At 42.8% G+C, this 18,494-nt stretch overlaps 1 protein-coding gene across 2 annotated transcripts in view; it reads right to left on the bottom strand.

Moving 5' to 3' along the window:
- The window catches only part of U2SURP (U2 snRNP associated SURP domain containing), a 60,218-nt gene that overhangs the window by 17,682 nt on the left and 24,042 nt on the right, over positions 1-18,494 (bottom strand). The window contains exons 11-19 of one of the 2 annotated variants that reach the window (XM_075268840.1): positions 17,008-17,051; positions 6,871-6,975; positions 6,684-6,750; positions 6,301-6,464; positions 5,438-5,600; positions 4,618-4,697; positions 3,740-3,827; positions 391-670; positions 176-286 (exon numbers count right to left, since the gene is read on the bottom strand). In XM_075268840.1, coding sequence (XP_075124941.1) covers positions 176-286; positions 391-670; positions 3,740-3,827; positions 4,618-4,697; positions 5,438-5,600; positions 6,301-6,464; positions 6,684-6,750; positions 6,871-6,975; positions 17,008-17,051 — 1,102 coding nt within the window. The remainder of the gene's footprint in view (positions 1-175; positions 287-390; positions 671-3,739; positions 3,828-4,617; positions 4,698-5,437; positions 5,601-6,300; positions 6,465-6,683; positions 6,751-6,870; positions 6,976-17,007; positions 17,052-18,494) is intronic. The other variant, XM_075268841.1, reaches the window with a different exon arrangement.

Below are 18,494 nucleotides of genomic sequence, written 5' to 3'. Positions count from 1 at the left end.
CTTTCTGTAATAGCTGGCAATTGGGTTTTGGCCACTAGGATGTTTAAAGATCTCTGAAAGGTATAGTAAGACATACATCGTGAACCCAATGATCAATACATTCTTTACAGTCAGTCATAACTTGGCATAATAAGGAAAAACTAAGGAGAGAATGCACACTTGCAGTAATACTTACATTTCCTCAATTGCTCACCTTGAGACTCCAACTCCGTTTCATCTACAGCTTCCCATTTAGATGGTGCAACTTTGAAAATTGGCTCATTCTTTTTTTCATCATTGATATCCACTAACATAAAAAGAAAAACATAAAAGTCAGAGAACTGTGCAATGTCAAAAACAGCAATGTGATTAAAAATAAATAAATAAAAAATCATAAAAAGCATCTCTTACATGGAAGACCATCTAAGTCATCATCAAGAGTCTTTAATGGTACACCATCTAAATCATCAAGAGGGGCACCATCGATGGGAATCCCATCAACATCCTCCAATGGAGCTCCATCTAATTCTTCCTCAATAGGGGCTCCATCCAAGTCATCAGCTATTATGTCCTCGACTTCCTTTTCTTCAATATTCACAAGACCAAGGAAAATGTTTTGTAGTTTGATCAAAAAGGGCTCAGGATAGATGGTCCAGTCTTCCCAGGCACGGAAGCATGCCATAACTCGTTGCTGCAAGAAGACAACGTACAGAAAGTTACAGAAATTAAATAGGATTCATGAAGAACTTGTTTGCACAACCTCAGCTGCAATTGTACAATGGCTTATAAAATGGAAAGACAAGAATCAATGTGGAGAATGTAGCACTACCCTTCTAGTAGTAAGCATACAGCACAGAGTAGCATTCAGATATACCATCAATCTCAGATTTAAAGATGTACCCTATAAAACCTCAATGATGGATACAATGAAGATCCCACAGTGCTTGATAACATGTGAGGAAACCTTAGGCAACCCAACTCCCTTTCCAAATCAGTGTGACTGCCAACACTTAGCCAAAAATACATCATAGCCCTATTTGCTTATAAAGGTTTCCAGTAGGATAACATGTATTGTAAAAGGAGCAGAATGAGTTAGAAAAAAAGAATCATAATCATGTAATCTATGCCCCAGTACTGTCACCAGTGACTGATTGTACGACGTCCACCTGCTGTATCTATGTCAAACCAGGCGGGTTAGGGTTGCATGTAGGGGAGGCAGAATTTGCCTACACCAACAATTCAACACCCAAAAATGGCAAGGCTCTGGTTGTGTTAGATATGACAGGTTGGCAGCCAGAGCTTACATTCCCAGAGCCAAGGCAGCGCCATCAACTGGATCCACAACATGACACTATTTAAACCAGTCTATTCTAGTCTCAGCCACCATGCTAATGCTCTACAAGATTTCCTTATCCTGCTTGTACAATCTCTGGCTGAAGCAATGACTAGCTGAGCAGACATTGCCTACCAATTCCTGTGTTTTCAGATGAAATTAGAAAACACAGATTAGCTTGGAGCCAGACAGCATCTAACTAGCAGCAGCAGTTTCTGGGGTGTGAACAAATGGATTTTTGTACACACTGTAAAATACTATCATTGTATCCATTGGGGGGGGGGGCGCACAGCATCTTCGGTATATAGACCTGGCCACTAGGAAACCGACACCAGAAATACCAAAAGAGGTTGGCTTTGCCTCTGGGCTGTACCCTTTCCACAGATGATATGCTAGTCAGTTTGTACTGCAGCAGTAGGAGAGACACAAAAAGAAAAATGGCCACTGAGCTAGGAACAAACACCACCATGTCCTGTACCTGGAAATTAACAAAACAGCCCTGGGCAGAAAATATAAGAACAAGAAAAAAGGGTGCAATCTGCTTCCCTCATCAAATACAATGCGGACCCTTGTGGAGAACAAACACAGCATCTGTCCTCCCTCTGCGAGGATCCTCAGGGACAGCAAACAAGATAATCGAATAACAAAAGAGATGAGTGAGAGTCAAAAAGATCTAGATCGCCCAGACCACATCCAGGCAGCAGTGAAGAGAGACCCTGCAGAAGGAAGTAACGGCCACCAGGATGGCAACCATCTAAGACAGAAGGCGAAGAGAGATCTTGCACAAAGACTCGAAGAGGGGAGCCTAAAGCACCTCAATGACAAGATCCTATGGGAGGATGGTAAAGAGGAGCACAGTGAGCCACTCCCTGCAGGAAAATATTCACCTGGGGCCAGAAAGCTAGGGCAGAAATCTGATCTTTAAGAGAATAAAGACAGAGTCCCTGGTCCAGACCAAATTGGAGAAAAGTCAGGATCCTGGGAAGGGAAAAGGAGAACAGATGGAAGTCATTACTCTCACACCACTTCACTGAAACTTGGCTTCTTGAGAACCTGAGGGAGAAAAGGAATAAGAGGAAACAGATAAGGAAGGCGGAGGTCCGATCAGGGGATCACAAGAGCGATGGCCCAAAGGTCCTGGAATCTGGCCAAGTAGCGAGGGAGTTGGTAGTTCAAGTGGGAGGTGAAGAGTCCGACATCCGATGCGCTCCACTGGGAGCACAACTGGAGGTAGGATCTGCTGGTGAAGCCCGGGTCGAGTTTTTGTTGACTTAGGTGGTCTGCAGCCCAATTGTTCATGCCTGGAACGTGGACCACTGACAGGGCCGGAACATGCGCTACACCAAAAGAAGAGAGCGGGAGTCTTCTTGCATGGCTACTCGGCTCCTACTGTCCCTTTTAAGGTTCAAATAGGCAAACATGGTCGAATTGTCAGTCTGGACTCTGATGGGATGCCCTTGGAGGATAGAGGTCCAATGAGACAGGGCAAGGAAGTTGGCTCTCAGTTCCATCAGGTTGAGGGAGGGAGGTCTCGGACTTGGATCACAGGACCTAAAACAGTCAAGGCCCAAAAGACAGCTTGCCAATGGAAATCACATGTCAATGGGGAGAAGGGAGGCAAGGACATCCCCCGGGAGACCCATGAGGAGGAAAAGCCATGAAAGAAGGTCCCAGTGAACCCAGGGCGGCAAAAGGATCGGGTGGTGGAAGCTAGACTGAAGCTTGTGCCAGCAGGCCAGAATTGCAAATTGTATAGGACGCAGTGGGCATAAGGGAGCTTCAATGCCATAGAGGACTGATGGAAACTTACAGGACATCGCAGCACAGGGGAAACTCTTATTTATAAGGGGGTTATTGTAAAGAGATGAACTAGAGCTATTGTATATAATTGCTCCCCCTTATAATAGTCCCCGTATTATAGTTCCTCCCTTATACAAATTCCACCCACACAATACAGAAAAAATTTGCTGAGCAAAGCATAGTGCTGCAGGTTGTAAGTACTCAGCATATCCGTTACCGCTACATGCTCACCAGTGGGTTATAACATTTGCCATACAAGTTTGTAACCTAGGCCCACGTACTGGGAAAAAACTGTTTCTGGTTATGTTTTTTTATTTTTTTTATTGCAGCCGGTTCCACTGGGGAATATCTGCAGCAAACATCCCGCACAGTACCTAACACAAATGGCTTTAGCCTTAAACACCTACTGTAAAATGCACGTGCATTATTGAGACAAGAAATAGGCACAGAAAATGTTATACTCCAGCTTGATCAAACTGAGTGATTACCATTTTAGGGAACTTCAATATAAATAATTCGCTATACACTGAATGTCCAAGGTAATGCTATGCTGAATATGTATGCTGGTATACGCTTGAAAAAACTATTTTGTTTCTGAAAATCAAAGTTGCAGATACATTGACTTACCTTAAAGTTTTCTGACTGTAGGTGTCCTTGTATGGCTCTATAGGCAGCATTCAAATCGGCAAAAATTTGGCATAATTTTGTTTCAAAGCTGAAAATAGAATTAAGAAATTTGTGGTCCAATCCACACAACAATTTCCACAACTATAGTTAAAACTACAGATCCGTTAACCTATAATAGACTTAGGTAGTTACATACATCACTGGTGGGAAGTCATCTGGCACTTTTTAAAGTGCTTGACACACTAATGCCAAGACAAATAGTGAAGATGACATTTAGAGGTATGCTCAGTTTTATTGCTTGGAAAATATAATTACAAGTAATAAAACAGTAGTTCTTGTTTGGTCCAGTGACCATTGTGAGTGTGCAATTTAAGCAAACAAATTGATCCTCTTTATTTCTGTAAACTTGGCACCTTTCTCTCTGACTCCTCTATTCTGTGCTCTAGTATGGTAGTCTGAAACACACCCACCTACTAGTCCACTAAAGAATGATCTCAGACCCAGCTGCACAGAAGTCTGACAAGCTGGTGGTCATTTTACAGAAAGAAAGAAACTGGCATTGGAGGAACCACACTATAAAACTAAAAAAAGAAGAAAAAAACCCCAAAACCAAACAAAAAAAACCTGTATTTTTATTATTTTTGCTGTTTTTAAGTTATGCATTAAATGTTACATTTGCACTGTGAAGTGAAGGGTCACATTAAAGCCGATATTCCAAGATTTGCTACAGGCAGCAAGATTGTAGGAATCCAGTGGTTTCTCCTATGCGCTGCACAGAGCATTCTAGGTAGTTTTTGTATGGTTTGAATTGAAGATCACTACATTACTTAAGTATTGTCTATGTAGCAAATGTCTGTATAATGAATGCAAGTACTTACAATTTTCTATAGTAAGATGCATTGGCAACTTTAGCCGAAGAGTTATACAAGACATCGGACACTAAGTACAGTCGGGCAATCTGCAAATAAGAGCAAAACAAGAGTTAGTAAAAATAAAAATAAGTAGCAGACTCTGCCCAAAATTGTTGGAAAGAAAAGTCCTGCAAGTTTTATATATCAATTTTTAATACACATTATAGACTATGGGGTCCGCAGGTAACCACGTTTTAATCGGACCCAAACACTAGTGTGAACTTAGCATAAGTTTACACCTTACCCTAGGTAGGTACTGTAATTCTATTACTAGGTTCACATGAGAAGATTAAATGTGACAATTCTTTCACAATAGCATTGGGCTCACTGTAAATCAATGTTACAAATCTGTTTTTCTATGGAATCTGTAAGAATGAACACATTTATTCTTCTCAACTTTCACTACTAAAGGTGGGATTAGATGAGTAGTTTGTTCTGAACTGTCCGATTACACAGGCGGATGTAGAGGACATGTAAAGGGAACGATCACTAAAGAGATTCTCCCTCCTCCCCAATATTTACTTTCACTGTCAGTTGGCAGGGTGATTGACTGCAAACATACAATGATTTTTTTTTTTTCCTGCTGAAATCAGCTAAGATCACCCCTGGAACATGCAGACTCTCATTCACCGGCCAATTGACGGCACTTTTAGATAAGCCAATATCCAGGAACGAGTGCGTGCACAAGTTTTCATTTCCAACAATTAGCTTTTACATTGCTCTATCCAATAAGGCCTTAATAACAATTCATTAACATATAAATAACAATCAAAAAACACTTAAAAACCTTTTTTGGGAGAGGGGTTTTCAATATTGACAACGATTCTGCTATGCAATCTACAATTTCTTCTGCTGCTTCAGCATGGTTAAGACAGAACACCATAGCGTCACCAATGTCGTTCTTCCGAGGAGTTAAACCACGTAACACCTCTTCTAACTTGTCCCTTTGCCTAAATAAAAGAAATTGGAAAATTAAAGTTGTACACTTCTACAATTTTACACACAAAGAAAATCTTTATACTGTATAAATGCTTAGTGTTGGATAATTTATGCACTTACATAACGATTGTCGAATGTCTGAGATTAAAGAGGATGTCACCACAAAGAAATGCTAAATGCCATACATTATCTGACTCATGATGAACATTTTTTTTTGCTTTAATTCGTCCAGCCATTTAAAAGATATAGCCCCAGTTGGTTAGAAGATGGGAACCTTTTATTTTCAAACAGAAACTCACCAAGAGAGTTAATGAACAAAAAAACAATTCACTTATAAAACACTAGGGCCATATCTTTGGAATGGTTATATGGATAATAATAAAAAAAAACAAAAAAAAAAACCCAAGACAAAGATGAAATTGATCAAGGACACTCCACTGCCAAATGAGGTATGTAGTTTATCATTTTGTATTGGCTGAACAGAAGCTTCCACAACAATAAACATCAGCTTTTTTTTTCACCATGCAGAAAGGTAATGTAGGATCATAAAAAACGTAATGTGAACAATATGTCATACATTTGTTGTACATCTATAATAAAGCGATCCTGAAGTCTTGCAGTAATCTTGTTTATGCTGGAGTTCACTATCAACTATCTAACTACACGAGCGGCTTTGACTGCAGCCATTTCACTGCTAACATGAATACGTACTCCTCCTTGAGGGTTCCTTTTTTGATGGGCTCCTCAACAAAAGTTTCTGTCTCCTGTTCCTCCGTCATGCCATGTAAGTACGGATTTAATGGTGGTGGCCTCCAAAATGAGCCATTCTTAAACATTCGGAAATCTTCAGTCCTCCACTTTGTAGGAGAATCACCCTGAATGAAGTGAAACAAGAATTTTTACCAATGTACAGAAACAGGGAAAGTTGAAGAAAAAGTATCCATATTGCCCACAGCAACTAAGCACAGCACAGCTTTCATGTCTTCTAGCGCTCAAGAAAAACTCAAAACCTGCACTGTGGTTGGTTGCATTACTGCATTTCACTGAATTTTTAGTAAATGATATGCCTTACTGTTTCATTTTATACTACTTGCCTGTAATATAGAGTAAAGCTTCCACCTGTAATATACATGCGCTGGGGTCTGGTTTTCAAACAGGAATCTGTTAAGACAGAGTACGTTATTTCAGACCATAATAAAAGTAGTCGCAGGTTTTTGTTTTGATTCGTGAAACAATTTAGTAGGAGCCGGATGCTCCAAAAATGAAACCTGGCGTCCTTACCTGAACATTGGATTGTTGATTTCTCTGTTCATGATCATAGCTTCAAACATTGGACCTTCACGCACCACAAATTCGATCATGCGATGGATCAGAGCGAGTAAATTCCTACAACGACAGCAGAGTTAAAGAAAAATGTATTCACACCCTACCTACTAGTTGCACTCCACCTAATACCTACACTGGTTAACTGCAATGTGTTAAGATAGGTGTGCATGTGTCTACCGCTAAATGGGCTGTGATGGTAAAGTAGCCTTGGGACTTCCTACAGCAGCTGAGGGATCAGTCCCAAAGACACTTCGGAGAACAAGCTAACCTTTGAAGCCACATGGTGGCCTAAGAAAGATACAAATGCTACAGCTTTAGATCTGTATTGAAAAGAATTTCCACCCAGATTTTTATTTTCTTTTAAACAGAGATAATCATTTTAGAAGTTACAAGAAGTGTAGGCGTATTGTTGTCACTTTCTGAGAAGCTAAATGACAACATGGGCTTATGGTGTTCCGCTCTTCTATCAGTAATGGCACCAATTTCTTTTCAGATTTTGATAAATTTAAAAATGAAAGAGATATGACTATGCTCGCTAATATATTGATTAATATATGGAAACTTTTTGTATATGGGTGGAAATCCTTTTTAAGGGGAAGTTGCACCTTAAGTTAAAAATAAGAGAGTGGTTATTTTGTGAAAATAGTTGAATTTTAAATATTTGCAGGAAACCTCCTGAAGGTTTTAGAGTCAGCTACACAGGGCACCAGTCACCGTGTAGTGTAATATACAGGCAGGATGTTATAGAGCAGGGGGAGCTGAGCTTACTGGTATATGGTTTTGTTAGAAAACTTACAATGTACGTGGTCATTTATCTCTGCTCATTTGGAGCTTAGGACTCGTCCACTTTGTAGTACAAAAAGCGACTGAATTTGGCTCCGACTCCACCGGAAAAAAACACTTAACTGCCTCCCATTGTTTTCAATGGGAGGCAGAGATCAAAGTAAGGGCTCGTTCACATCTGCGGCCCGGCACTCCGTACTTAGGTTTCCGTTTCCTGCCTAAAACACAGGCAGGATACGGAAACCTGCAGGAGTCTCTCTCACCCATTCATTTGAATGGGTGAGAGCGATGTCCGGCCGTGCGCGGTGGTGAGCGTTTTAGGCTCGCCGCCGCGAAACCGGGTTTTATAATCCGGACACAGAGTCGGACATGCAGTACTCTGTGTCCGGATAAAAAAATCCGGTTTCGCGGCGGAGAGCCTAAAACGCTCACCGCCGCGCACGGCCGGACCCGGTCTATGGTTTCCGTCTTCTGGCATGCAGAAGATGGAAACCATAGAACGGAGACCCCAAACGCAGGTGTGAACCCAGCGTAAGATGCTGAAAAAATAAAGGCCATTCCAGAACAGTCTGGGACTGATCAGCTATATGAAAGCAGCAGTGGAAAGTTTATGGTAACTAATGTATTAGTCTGTGCAGCTCCTCATGCACTATAACATGATGCTTGCAGATTACACTGCATTTTCATGGTGATAGGTTTGCTTTAACCTTGTACCATTTTGTATGCTGTGAGGGCATCCTATAATGAACCCTGCTACCTAGCAGCGCACATGCCCAGCTCTTCATCAATTCTCCACGTCAGACAGTGTGTGATAGAGAAACAGCTGCAAACAGCTTTTTCTGCTTTTCAACCACAGTGTTTAATGCAGCTTTTAAGATTGATGACTTTATTTGGATAGCTCATTAACTGAAGACTGTTGAGGATCCGACATATGGCCTCTTTACCGGAAACCAATCATAACTAGAGATGAGCGAACACTAAAATGTTCGAGGTTCGAAATTCGATTCGAACAGCCGCTCACTGTTCGAGTGTTCGAATGGGTTTCGAACCCCATTATAGTCTATGGGGAACATAAACTCGTTAAGGGGGAAACCCAAATTCGTGTCTGGAGGGTCACCAAGTCCACTATGACACCCCAGGAAATGATACCAACACCCTGGAATGACACTGGGACAGCAGGGGAAGCATGTCTGGGGGCATAAAAGTCACTTTATTTCATGGAAATCCCTGTCAGTTTGCGATTTTCGCAAGCTAACTTTTCCCCATAGAAATGCATTGGCCAGTGCTGATTGGCCAGAGTACGGAACTCGACCAATCAGCGCTGGCTCTGCTGGAGGAGGCGGAGTCTAAGATAGCTCCACACCAGTCTCCATTCAGGTCCGACCTTAGACTCCGCCTCCTCCGGCAGAGCCAGCGCTGATTGGCCGAAGGCTGGCCAATGCATTCCTATGCGAATGCAGACTTAGCAGTGCTGAGTCAGTTTTGCTCAACTACACATCTGATGCACACTCGGCACTGCTACATCAGATGTAGCAATCTGATGTAGCAGAGCCGAGGGTGCACTAGAACCCCTGTGCAAACTCAGTTCACGCTAATAGAATGCATTGGCCAGCGCTGATTGGCCAATGCATTCTATTAGCCCGATGAAGTAGAGCTGAATGTGTGTGCTAAGCACACACATTCAGCACTGCTTCATCAAGCCAATACAATGCATTAGCCAGTGCTGATTGGCCAGAGTACGGAATTCGGCCAATCAGCGCTGGCCAATGCATTCTATTAGCCCGATGAAGTAGAGCTGAATGTGTGTGCTAAGCACACACATTCAGCACTGCTTCATCAAGCCAATACAATGCATTAGCCAGTGCTGATTGGCCAGAGTACGGAATTCGGCCAATCAGCGCTGGCTCTGCTGGAGGAGGCGGAGTCTAAGGTCGCTCCACACCAGTCTCCATTCAGGTCCGACCTTAGACTCCGCCTCCTCCGGCAGAGCCAGCGCTGATTGGCCGAAGGCTGGCCAATGCATTCCTATGCGAATGCAGACTTAGCAGTGCTGAGTCAGTTTTGCTCAACTACACATCTGATGCACACTCGGCACTGCTACATCAGATGTAGCAATCTGATGTAGCAGAGCCGAGGGTGCACTAGAACCCCTGTGCAAACTCAGTTCACGCTAATAGAATGCATTGGCCAGCGCTGATTGGCCAATGCATTCTATTAGCCCGATGAAGTAGAGCTGAATGTGTGTGCTAAGCACACACATTCAGCACTGCTTCATCAAGCCAATACAATGCATTAGCCAGTGCTGATTGGCCAGAGTACGGAATTCGGCCAATCAGCGCTGGCCAATGCATTCTATTAGCCCGATGAAGTAGAGCTGAATGTGTGTGCTAAGCACACACATTCAGCTCTACTTCATCGGGCTAATAGAATGCATTGGCCAGCGCTGATTGGCCAGAGTACGGAACTCGACCAATCAGCGCTGGCTCTGCTGGAGGAGGCGGAGTCTAAGGTCGGACCTGAATGGAGACTGGTGTGGAGCGATCTTAGACTCCGCCTCCTCCAGCAGAGCCAGCGCTGATTGGCCGAATTCCGTACTCTGGCCAATCAGCACTGGCTAATGCATTGTATTGGCGTGATGAAGCAGTGCTGAATGTGTGTGCTTAGCACACACATTCAGCTCTACTTCATCGGGCTAATAGAATGCATTGGCCAGCGCTGATTGGCCGAATTCCGTACTCTGGCCAATCAGTGCTGGCCAATGCATTCTATTAGCTTGATGAAGCAGAGTGTGCACAAGGGTTCAAGCGCACCCTCGGCTCTGATGTAGGAGAGCCGAGGGTGCACTTGAACCCTTGTGCACCCTCAGCTCTGCTACATCAGAGCCGAGGGTGCGCTTGAACCCTTGTGCACACTCTGCTTCATCAAGCTAATAGAATGCATTGGCCAGCGCTGATTGGCCAATGTATTCTATTAGCCTGATGAAGTAGAGCTGAATGTGTGTGCTAAGCACACACATTCAGCTCTACTTCATCGGGCTAATAGAATGCATTGGCCAGCGCTGATTGGCCAGAGTACGGAACTCGACCAATCAGCGCTGGCTCTGCTGGAGGAGGCGGAGTCTAAGATCGCTCCACACCAGTCTCCATTCAGGTCCGACCTTAGACTCCGCCTCCTCCAGCAGAGCCAGCGCTGATTGGCCGAATTCCGTACTCTGGCCAATCAGCACTGGCTAATGCATTGTATTGGCTTGATGAAGCAGTGCTGAATGTGTGTGCTTAGCACACACATTCAGCTCTACTTCATCGGGCTAATAGAATGCATTGGCCAATCAGCGCTGGCCAATGCATTCTATTAGCGTGAACTGAGTTTGCACAGGGGTTCTAGTGCACCCTCGGCTCTGCTACATCAGATTGCTACATCTGATGTAGCAGTGCCGAGTGTGCATCAGATGTGTAGTTGAGCAAAACTGACTCAGCACTGCTAAGTATGCATTCGCATAGGAATGCATTGGCCAGCCTTCGGCCAATCAGCGCTGGCTCTGCCGGAGGAGGCGGAGTCAAAGGTCGGACCTGAATGGAGACTGGTGTGGAGCGACCTTAGACTCCGCCTCCTCCAGCAGAGCCAGCGCTGATTGGCCGAATTCCGTACTCTGGCCAATCAGCACTGGCTAATGCATTGTATTGGCTTGATGAAGCAGTGCTGAATGTGTGTGCTTAGCACACACATTCAGCTCTACTTCATCGGGCTAATAGAATGCATTGGCCAATCAGCGCTGGCCAATGCATTCTATTAGCGTGAACTGAGTTTGCACAGGGGTTCTAGTGCACCCTCGGCTCTGCTACATCAGATTGCTACATCTGATGTAGCAGTGCCGAGTGTGCATCAGATGTGTAGTTGAGCAAAACTGACTCAGCACTGCTAAGTCTCTGCATTCGCATAGGAATGCATTGGCCAGCCTTCGGCCAATCAGCGCTGGCTCTGCCGGAGGAGGCGGAGTCTAAGGTCGGACCTGAATGGAGACTGGTGTGGAGCGATCTTAGACTCCGCCTCCTCCAGCAGAGCCAGCGCTGATTGGTCGAGTTCCGTACTCTGGCCAATCAGCGCTGGCCAATGCATTCTATTAGCCCGATGAAGTAGAGCTGAATGTGTGTGCTTAGCACACACATTCAGCTCTACTTCATCAGGCTAATAGAATACATTGGCCAATCAGCGCTGGCCAATGCATTCTATTAGCTTGATGAAGCAGAGTGTGCACAAGGGTTCAAGCGCACCCTCGGCTCTGATGTAGCAGAGCTGAGGGTGCACAAGGGTTCAAGTGCACCCTCGGCTCTCCTACATCAGAGCCGAGGGTGCGCTTGAACCCTTGTGCAGCCTCGGCTCTGCTACATCAGAGCCGAGGGTGCGCTTGAACCCTTGTGCACACTCTGCTTCATCAAGCTAATAGAATGCATTGGCCAGCACTGATTGGCCAGAGTACGGAATTCGGCCAATCAGCGCTGGCCAATGCATCCCTATGGGAAAAAGTTTATCTCACAAAAATCACAATTAAACACCCGATAGAGCCCCAAAAAGTTATTTTTAATAACATTCCCCCCTAAATAAAGGTTATCCCTAGCTATCCCTGCCTGTACAGCTATCCCTGTCTCATAGTCACAAAGTTCACATTCTCATATGACCCGGATTTGAAATCCACTATTCGTCTAAAATGGAGGTCACCTGATTTCGGCAGCCAATGACTTTTTCCAATTTTTTTCAATGCCCCCAGTGTCGTAGTTCCTGTCCCACCTCCCCTGCGCTGTTATTGGTGCAAAAAAGGCGCCAGGGAAGGTGGGAGGGGAATCGAATTTTGGCGCACTTTACCACGTGGTGTTCGATTCGATTCGAACATGGCGAACACCCTGATATCCGATCGAACATGTGTTCGATAGAACACTGTTCGCTCATCTCTAATCATAACGCTATACGTTGTACAGCAGCTGTGTTCAGTATTGTGCAGTTCAGGGCCATTCACATGAATGAGACTGAGCTGAATCAGGCTACATAATGGATGAATGTGACATCACATGGCCTTCAGCTGATCGACGCCAGTCCCAGGTTTCAGACACCAACCAATCTGATGTCCTAACCAAACAACAGCTCATCAACCTTATAAAACTGAAAAAACCCATTTAAAAATCTGAACTTGATGAGTGCGCAGGGTTATAAGAAGCCGCTCCAACAGCACAAACAAAATGGTATTTTTCTGCAATGTGAGGACTTCAGCCTTAAAGGGTTATCCACCACCTAACATTTATGGCCTATTCCAATATTAGATCTTAAAGGGACCCCATAGATCACCTGTTCTGGTACAGGACAGCATACAAGTATACAAAGTGTAGCAGCAGCTTTAGGTACTACAATGCTGCCCCAATAACGACTCTCTCATTTGTTATAAAGGTGCAACTTTCCTTAAAGCTGAGCTTTGTCAAACCTATGAGTAGGATAAGAATAAAAAGCAGGATAAAGTCAGACAGGATTCTTAGGAGAGGCAGATAATTCGGATTGTCCTGCCCACAGTGTGACTGCCATACAGAATACAGAGAAGGCTGTCATTGTGTGTGTGGTGGTGGGGATCAGGGCTCTTACTCCCTCCTAAGAGTCCTATTAGAAGTTACTCTGCTTTTTACATTCTGTTCCAAATCTAAATATCGCAGAGCTCTGCTTCTCTCCCTCTATTAGATCCTGCTCTCTCAAATGGGAAATCATCTCACAGACATGCACTATGAATATTTAACGTGAACCTATGGGATAACTACTGAGGGAGCGTTCATACTTGTGCCACTGTCCGCCTGCCATGATACCGCCAAAACTCCAGGAAAAACTGCTTGAGGATGGCTTGCTGGCGGTTAGTTTAAAACCCCATTCATTTGAATGGGTTTTTAAAGTAAACCGCTGGTGTCCGTATGCAGCCTCTCTATGGTGAAACCGGGGTTTTTTTTTTTTGCACAGATACAAAGTCTAGCATGTTTGACTGTCCGTACAAAAAAAAAAAACAAACACAAAAACCCACGTTTCATGGCGGAAAGGCTGCATACGGAGACTGATTGTTTGCTTTAAAAACACATTGAAATGAAGGGTTTTTTTTAAACTGACTGCCATCAAGTCATCCCCAAGTGGACAGTGGTGCAAGTGTGAACGCCCCCTAAGAGAGCATTGTTACAATAATAAAAGTGATCCTAACTTTTTCAAAAAAGCACAACAAAACAAAAAAAAAGCTAGAAGGATAAACCCTCTTTTACCATCAAAATACCCTGTGCTTATAACTGGGGTTCATTTCCAAATATATTTCTGGTTCATATTAGCTTCTGCAGTTAAACAACTTTTTATCAAGAACAAGACTGGATCCCACTAGCAAAGAGTAGCAATTTTTTCAGCCACCTCAACTAGGGAGTCACTCTTATTTATATAATAAAAAAAAATAAAAAAAATAAAAATAAAAAAATATTACATAAGAACGACAGGAGAACATGGACGTGAAATATGATTTGGGGTATGAACGATCCCAAGCAATACATATTAACTACCAGCTGTCCTGGCATGTCTATTTCAGAAGATACTGAAACAATTCTGGATCATCATTTCTAATAAGAATGTTGTGATGTTCTTAGGTTATTCCTTATAGAACTGTATACACAACTTGTCAGCTACATAGTCCAACACTGTCAGGTTACTGCTGACAGTATCAGACTGTGCAATCACACACTTTGTAGATATGAGAATAGTGACACCCAGAAGGAAAAGATACTCCAGAATTTTTATATCAAGTGGAATATCCTAAAATAAACATGTCAGGAAATCTAGCAGTTACTGCCGCTACTGTGTGTAGAATAAAAACCTCATTACTGACACAATTACTCAGAGTTAAAATTCACACTACCCTATAAAACATTTCAGAAGGGGTTTAACTAAAACTCAAACACGACACTTTTATAAGAATTGGAAAAAAAAAAAAGAAAAAAAAAAGAAAAGTGGGTCAGAAAAACCCATTATGATAAAAATGTCTATACAAGTGTATCACAGGGACAATACTAAAAAAAAAAAAAAAGTGTAATAAAAAAAACTAAACAAAACTGTAGCACGTTGGTGCAAACTAATCTGGTAAATTTCCAGTGGAGCACCAATACAGTAAAGAAAAACACAAGTGGCCACCTAGTAACCCGTATCTCCGCATCAATGACTACTACCACAGGCCAGCTAACAAGGCCATTACTTTTATAATAGGGACAATATAATACAAGGTTATGAAATGGGCACTTTCAATATTAATAGTAGACACTACGCTTTGGCCAATAGTTAGGTGCTTCAATTATGACAACAACCACATTTATTGGAGTCGATCGTACCAATGTCTGGTCAAAATACTTTCCCAATCCTTCCCTTGATGTTTTCCTGGTCCCCCGCTGCCGCAGACAGTTCAGCTGTGGTGTTGCTCACCAAGGCCAATGTCAAAGTCTTTGGGAATTTGAGTCCGATTCATTTTTTTTTTAAAGTGAGGTTGCATTTTTATCTTGAAGAAAAGACTGCGCTTCGCTGAGCAAGAGTATACTATGCTAAATTTTTATCAACATATAAAAGGGGGGGGGGGGAACTATCATAAAACCCCCTCCGCATTTGTTCTATAAATAAAACTCTTACTTTTTTGTTTTTTTCCTAACATTTTTACACCTTATTTTGTACAATATGGGGGCACAATTGTCATGAGTTGCTGATCTGAGCAGTAAACAGCAATTCCAGAGATATTCCTTCTAATGATGCTGCAAGATTACAGACACAGCCTCTATCCATAGGATAGGGAATATGTGTTACACTGCTGAATCCCCCTAGTGATCAGGAGAGTGGTGGGCTGAAAGTCCCCTTGAATTCACCCTGTGAATGAAGTATCACTTGAAGACTTAAGGGGGCAATTTCGGTTAGACCCCCAGCTATCTGATACCTAAAGGGGTTGTCTGGGATAAAATTAGATCCCTAGACTAGTCTAAACACTGTCCCTCTGCCTACCTTCTAAGTACCATAATTTATCAAAAATGTATATTTACCAATATCCCTGAGGTGGAACATTCACTGATTTTCCAGAAACAGATCATCACTACTACTCCCCCCACCCCCTTAGACTCCATTATACTTACCTCTCTTCCTTCCTGCGGGATGGCTCCTCCCTGTTTTCTGACTGCCGGTGAGCTATAGCCCCAGCGCTGCTCTGTGCAGCCGATAATCCCTCTCTACTGTGCAGGTGTGGGAGCAGCATCACAGACCTGTGCAGTAGAGGTGGATCGTCAGCTACAGAGCAGCGCTGGGTCTATAGCATGTGCTGGCAGTCAGAAAAGAAGGAGGAAGACTGGAAGGAAGAGAGGCAAGTACATAACGGGGTAAGGGGTAGAGATAAGTAGATAGGCAATGGATAGTAGCTGTGAGCAGGATAGTTAAAGAGAGAAGGAGGGAGAGGGGGGGGGGGTGAGAGGTAGCTAGGGTAGAAGTTACATAGCAGGAAGCAGAACCAGGTAAACAAATGCAGATGATACCAGGAGCTCCCAGAGACACCCACAAACCACTCAAAACACTGCTAAAGGTATGTGGGAGCATTATTAACCCATTAATAGCACTAAGATTTACTTAAAAAAACAAAAAACTTTTTCCCCATAAAACCACTTTAACCCCTAACCTGTGAATATTGGATAAGTGTCTTTAATGACAACTCCTTTAAAGGAATTTTTTTTTTTACCACTAATGACACTTACTCCCTTAAGCATCATCCACATGCTCCATTTATTCTAGGCAGTCACCAAAAGTAACGTGAATGTAGAAGTAGTGGGGTAGCCTTAGGGACTACTGCTCTATTTACTTCCATCAAGACAGAAGGATCGTCATTCTAGAAGTTCCACAGAAGTGAAAAGAAAGATGGTTACACACAAGCACCATCACTCCATTCATGTGGAAAGCTTAGTGGGCCTCATTCATTATCTACTATCCTGTGTTATGGGGTCAATAGTGTGAGCCTGTTTTATCTCTCACCAGCTGTATAACAGAGATGTTACCTTCAGTGTTCTGCCAATAAAGATAAGATGGATGAAGGTCAGTACTTGACACTTAGTACAAAACTTGATACCAGAAACCTTTGAAAACTTGCTAGAAAATATACATAATACACATCAATAAGAACTTGTTGCTCAGTGAAGCTCCAGTCAGCTCCTCAAGACAGCCAACCAATTCTTTGTAGCTCTGAAGGGGGTATTTTCTAGGTCATATGAGTAATAATAAAGAAAAAAAATGTACCTTTCTGTTGGGATAACCACTTTGACTATGGCTTGCGACAGAGTCTGTATATGAAGTCACATCAGATAATAAACATAGAATATGTGAGTATTGTTAACAAATAACAAGCAAAAAAATATACATATTCATTTTAAAAACACTAAAAATCTAGCACAACTTTCTGCAGGCACTTTGTGAGAGTCACACCTAACAAGATACAACAAAGTGCCTATGAAGTGGGGGGATAGATGGAAAGCCCTGACACAACATTACAGCAGTAAATAGGTACTACACTGGAAATTATAAGGGAAAGGATTACAAATACTGTGCAGAGGCCTATAGACTATCGCAGGGTTAAAGAATACAGCAAATCAAGCTGCTTATTTCTAGACTAAATCCTCAGTTTTAATAGAAAATACAAAATAAAAGGAAAACGTTACATACAGAGCTTGGTTAGATGGCAAAAAAATTGGTTCAAAGACAAAAATTGGTTCAATGGAACTAGTGTACATGTTAAAGGCTATGTACACTCCCATAACTAAATGGCTCCAATGCATGTAAAATGGAAAAGAAAAAAAAAGAAAAAAGAAAAAAAAAAAAAAAAAAAAAAAAAAAGCTTGTTTTATGCCTGTCTCCATGGTAAAAAACCACCAACAAACCCCGAGTAGTCAGATTCTGCAGTCATACTCCATTACATTTTTCCCAACATACATTTGGTATATTAGGAGGAATGTGAGGACAGATAGAAATGAAGTATAACTGCAAAATTAGACTGTTCCTTCATTGTTTACCATGGAGACACATAGCTCTGGGAAATTTTTAATTAGAGACTATTCACAAAGTTGCTTCTTTTTCACTGTAGATGCACTGGATCCATTATATAAGGATATAAATTAGGGCTGGGCGATCTTGACCTAAATCAAAATTGCGATTAATCAGGCATTTTACCTAAATTATGATTAATGGCGATTTTTTTTAGGCCATGCTCCATTTAAAGTATGAATTTGTGTTGGGCAAACATCGCCAGATTTGTCCCGCTGTTTCGTTTGGCCTGATCACCATCGAACCGCAACTGCTATTTATACTCTGGGGGTCTCTTCAGAACCTAGAGTGCAATAAGTCTTGATCCAGGGAAGGTGATCATGAAAAATAGTGTTAGGGTGAGTTCACACAGGGTTTTTTTGGACCGAAACCTGAGGCGGAGGCAGCAGCATCCAGTCACGCACTCTGTTCCGGACTAGGCCCAAATGAATGGACTTAGTCGGGAGGGAGTGTCTTCAGGCGGATGTCGCGAGGCAAATCTGCCGGAAAGAATGAGCATCTCGCTTCTTTTTCCAGGAGCCGGAACAAACCGGCTCCCGGAAAAAAGAACTGCCGTCTTTTTAGTCAGGATTTTGAGGCAGATACGGCCTCAAAATCCTGACCAAAAAAACCCTGTGTGAACTTACCCTAACTCACCGCTCCTGGGCTCCGGCACAACTCTCTAGTGCCTCAGGCTCTCCTTTGTT

Source organism: Leptodactylus fuscus, chromosome 3, assembly GCF_031893055.1.
Source record: "Leptodactylus fuscus isolate aLepFus1 chromosome 3, aLepFus1.hap2, whole genome shotgun sequence".
In the NCBI taxonomy this organism is placed as follows: domain Eukaryota; kingdom Metazoa; phylum Chordata; class Amphibia; order Anura; family Leptodactylidae; genus Leptodactylus; species Leptodactylus fuscus.
This window is presented reverse-complemented; position numbering and strand designations above follow the sequence as displayed.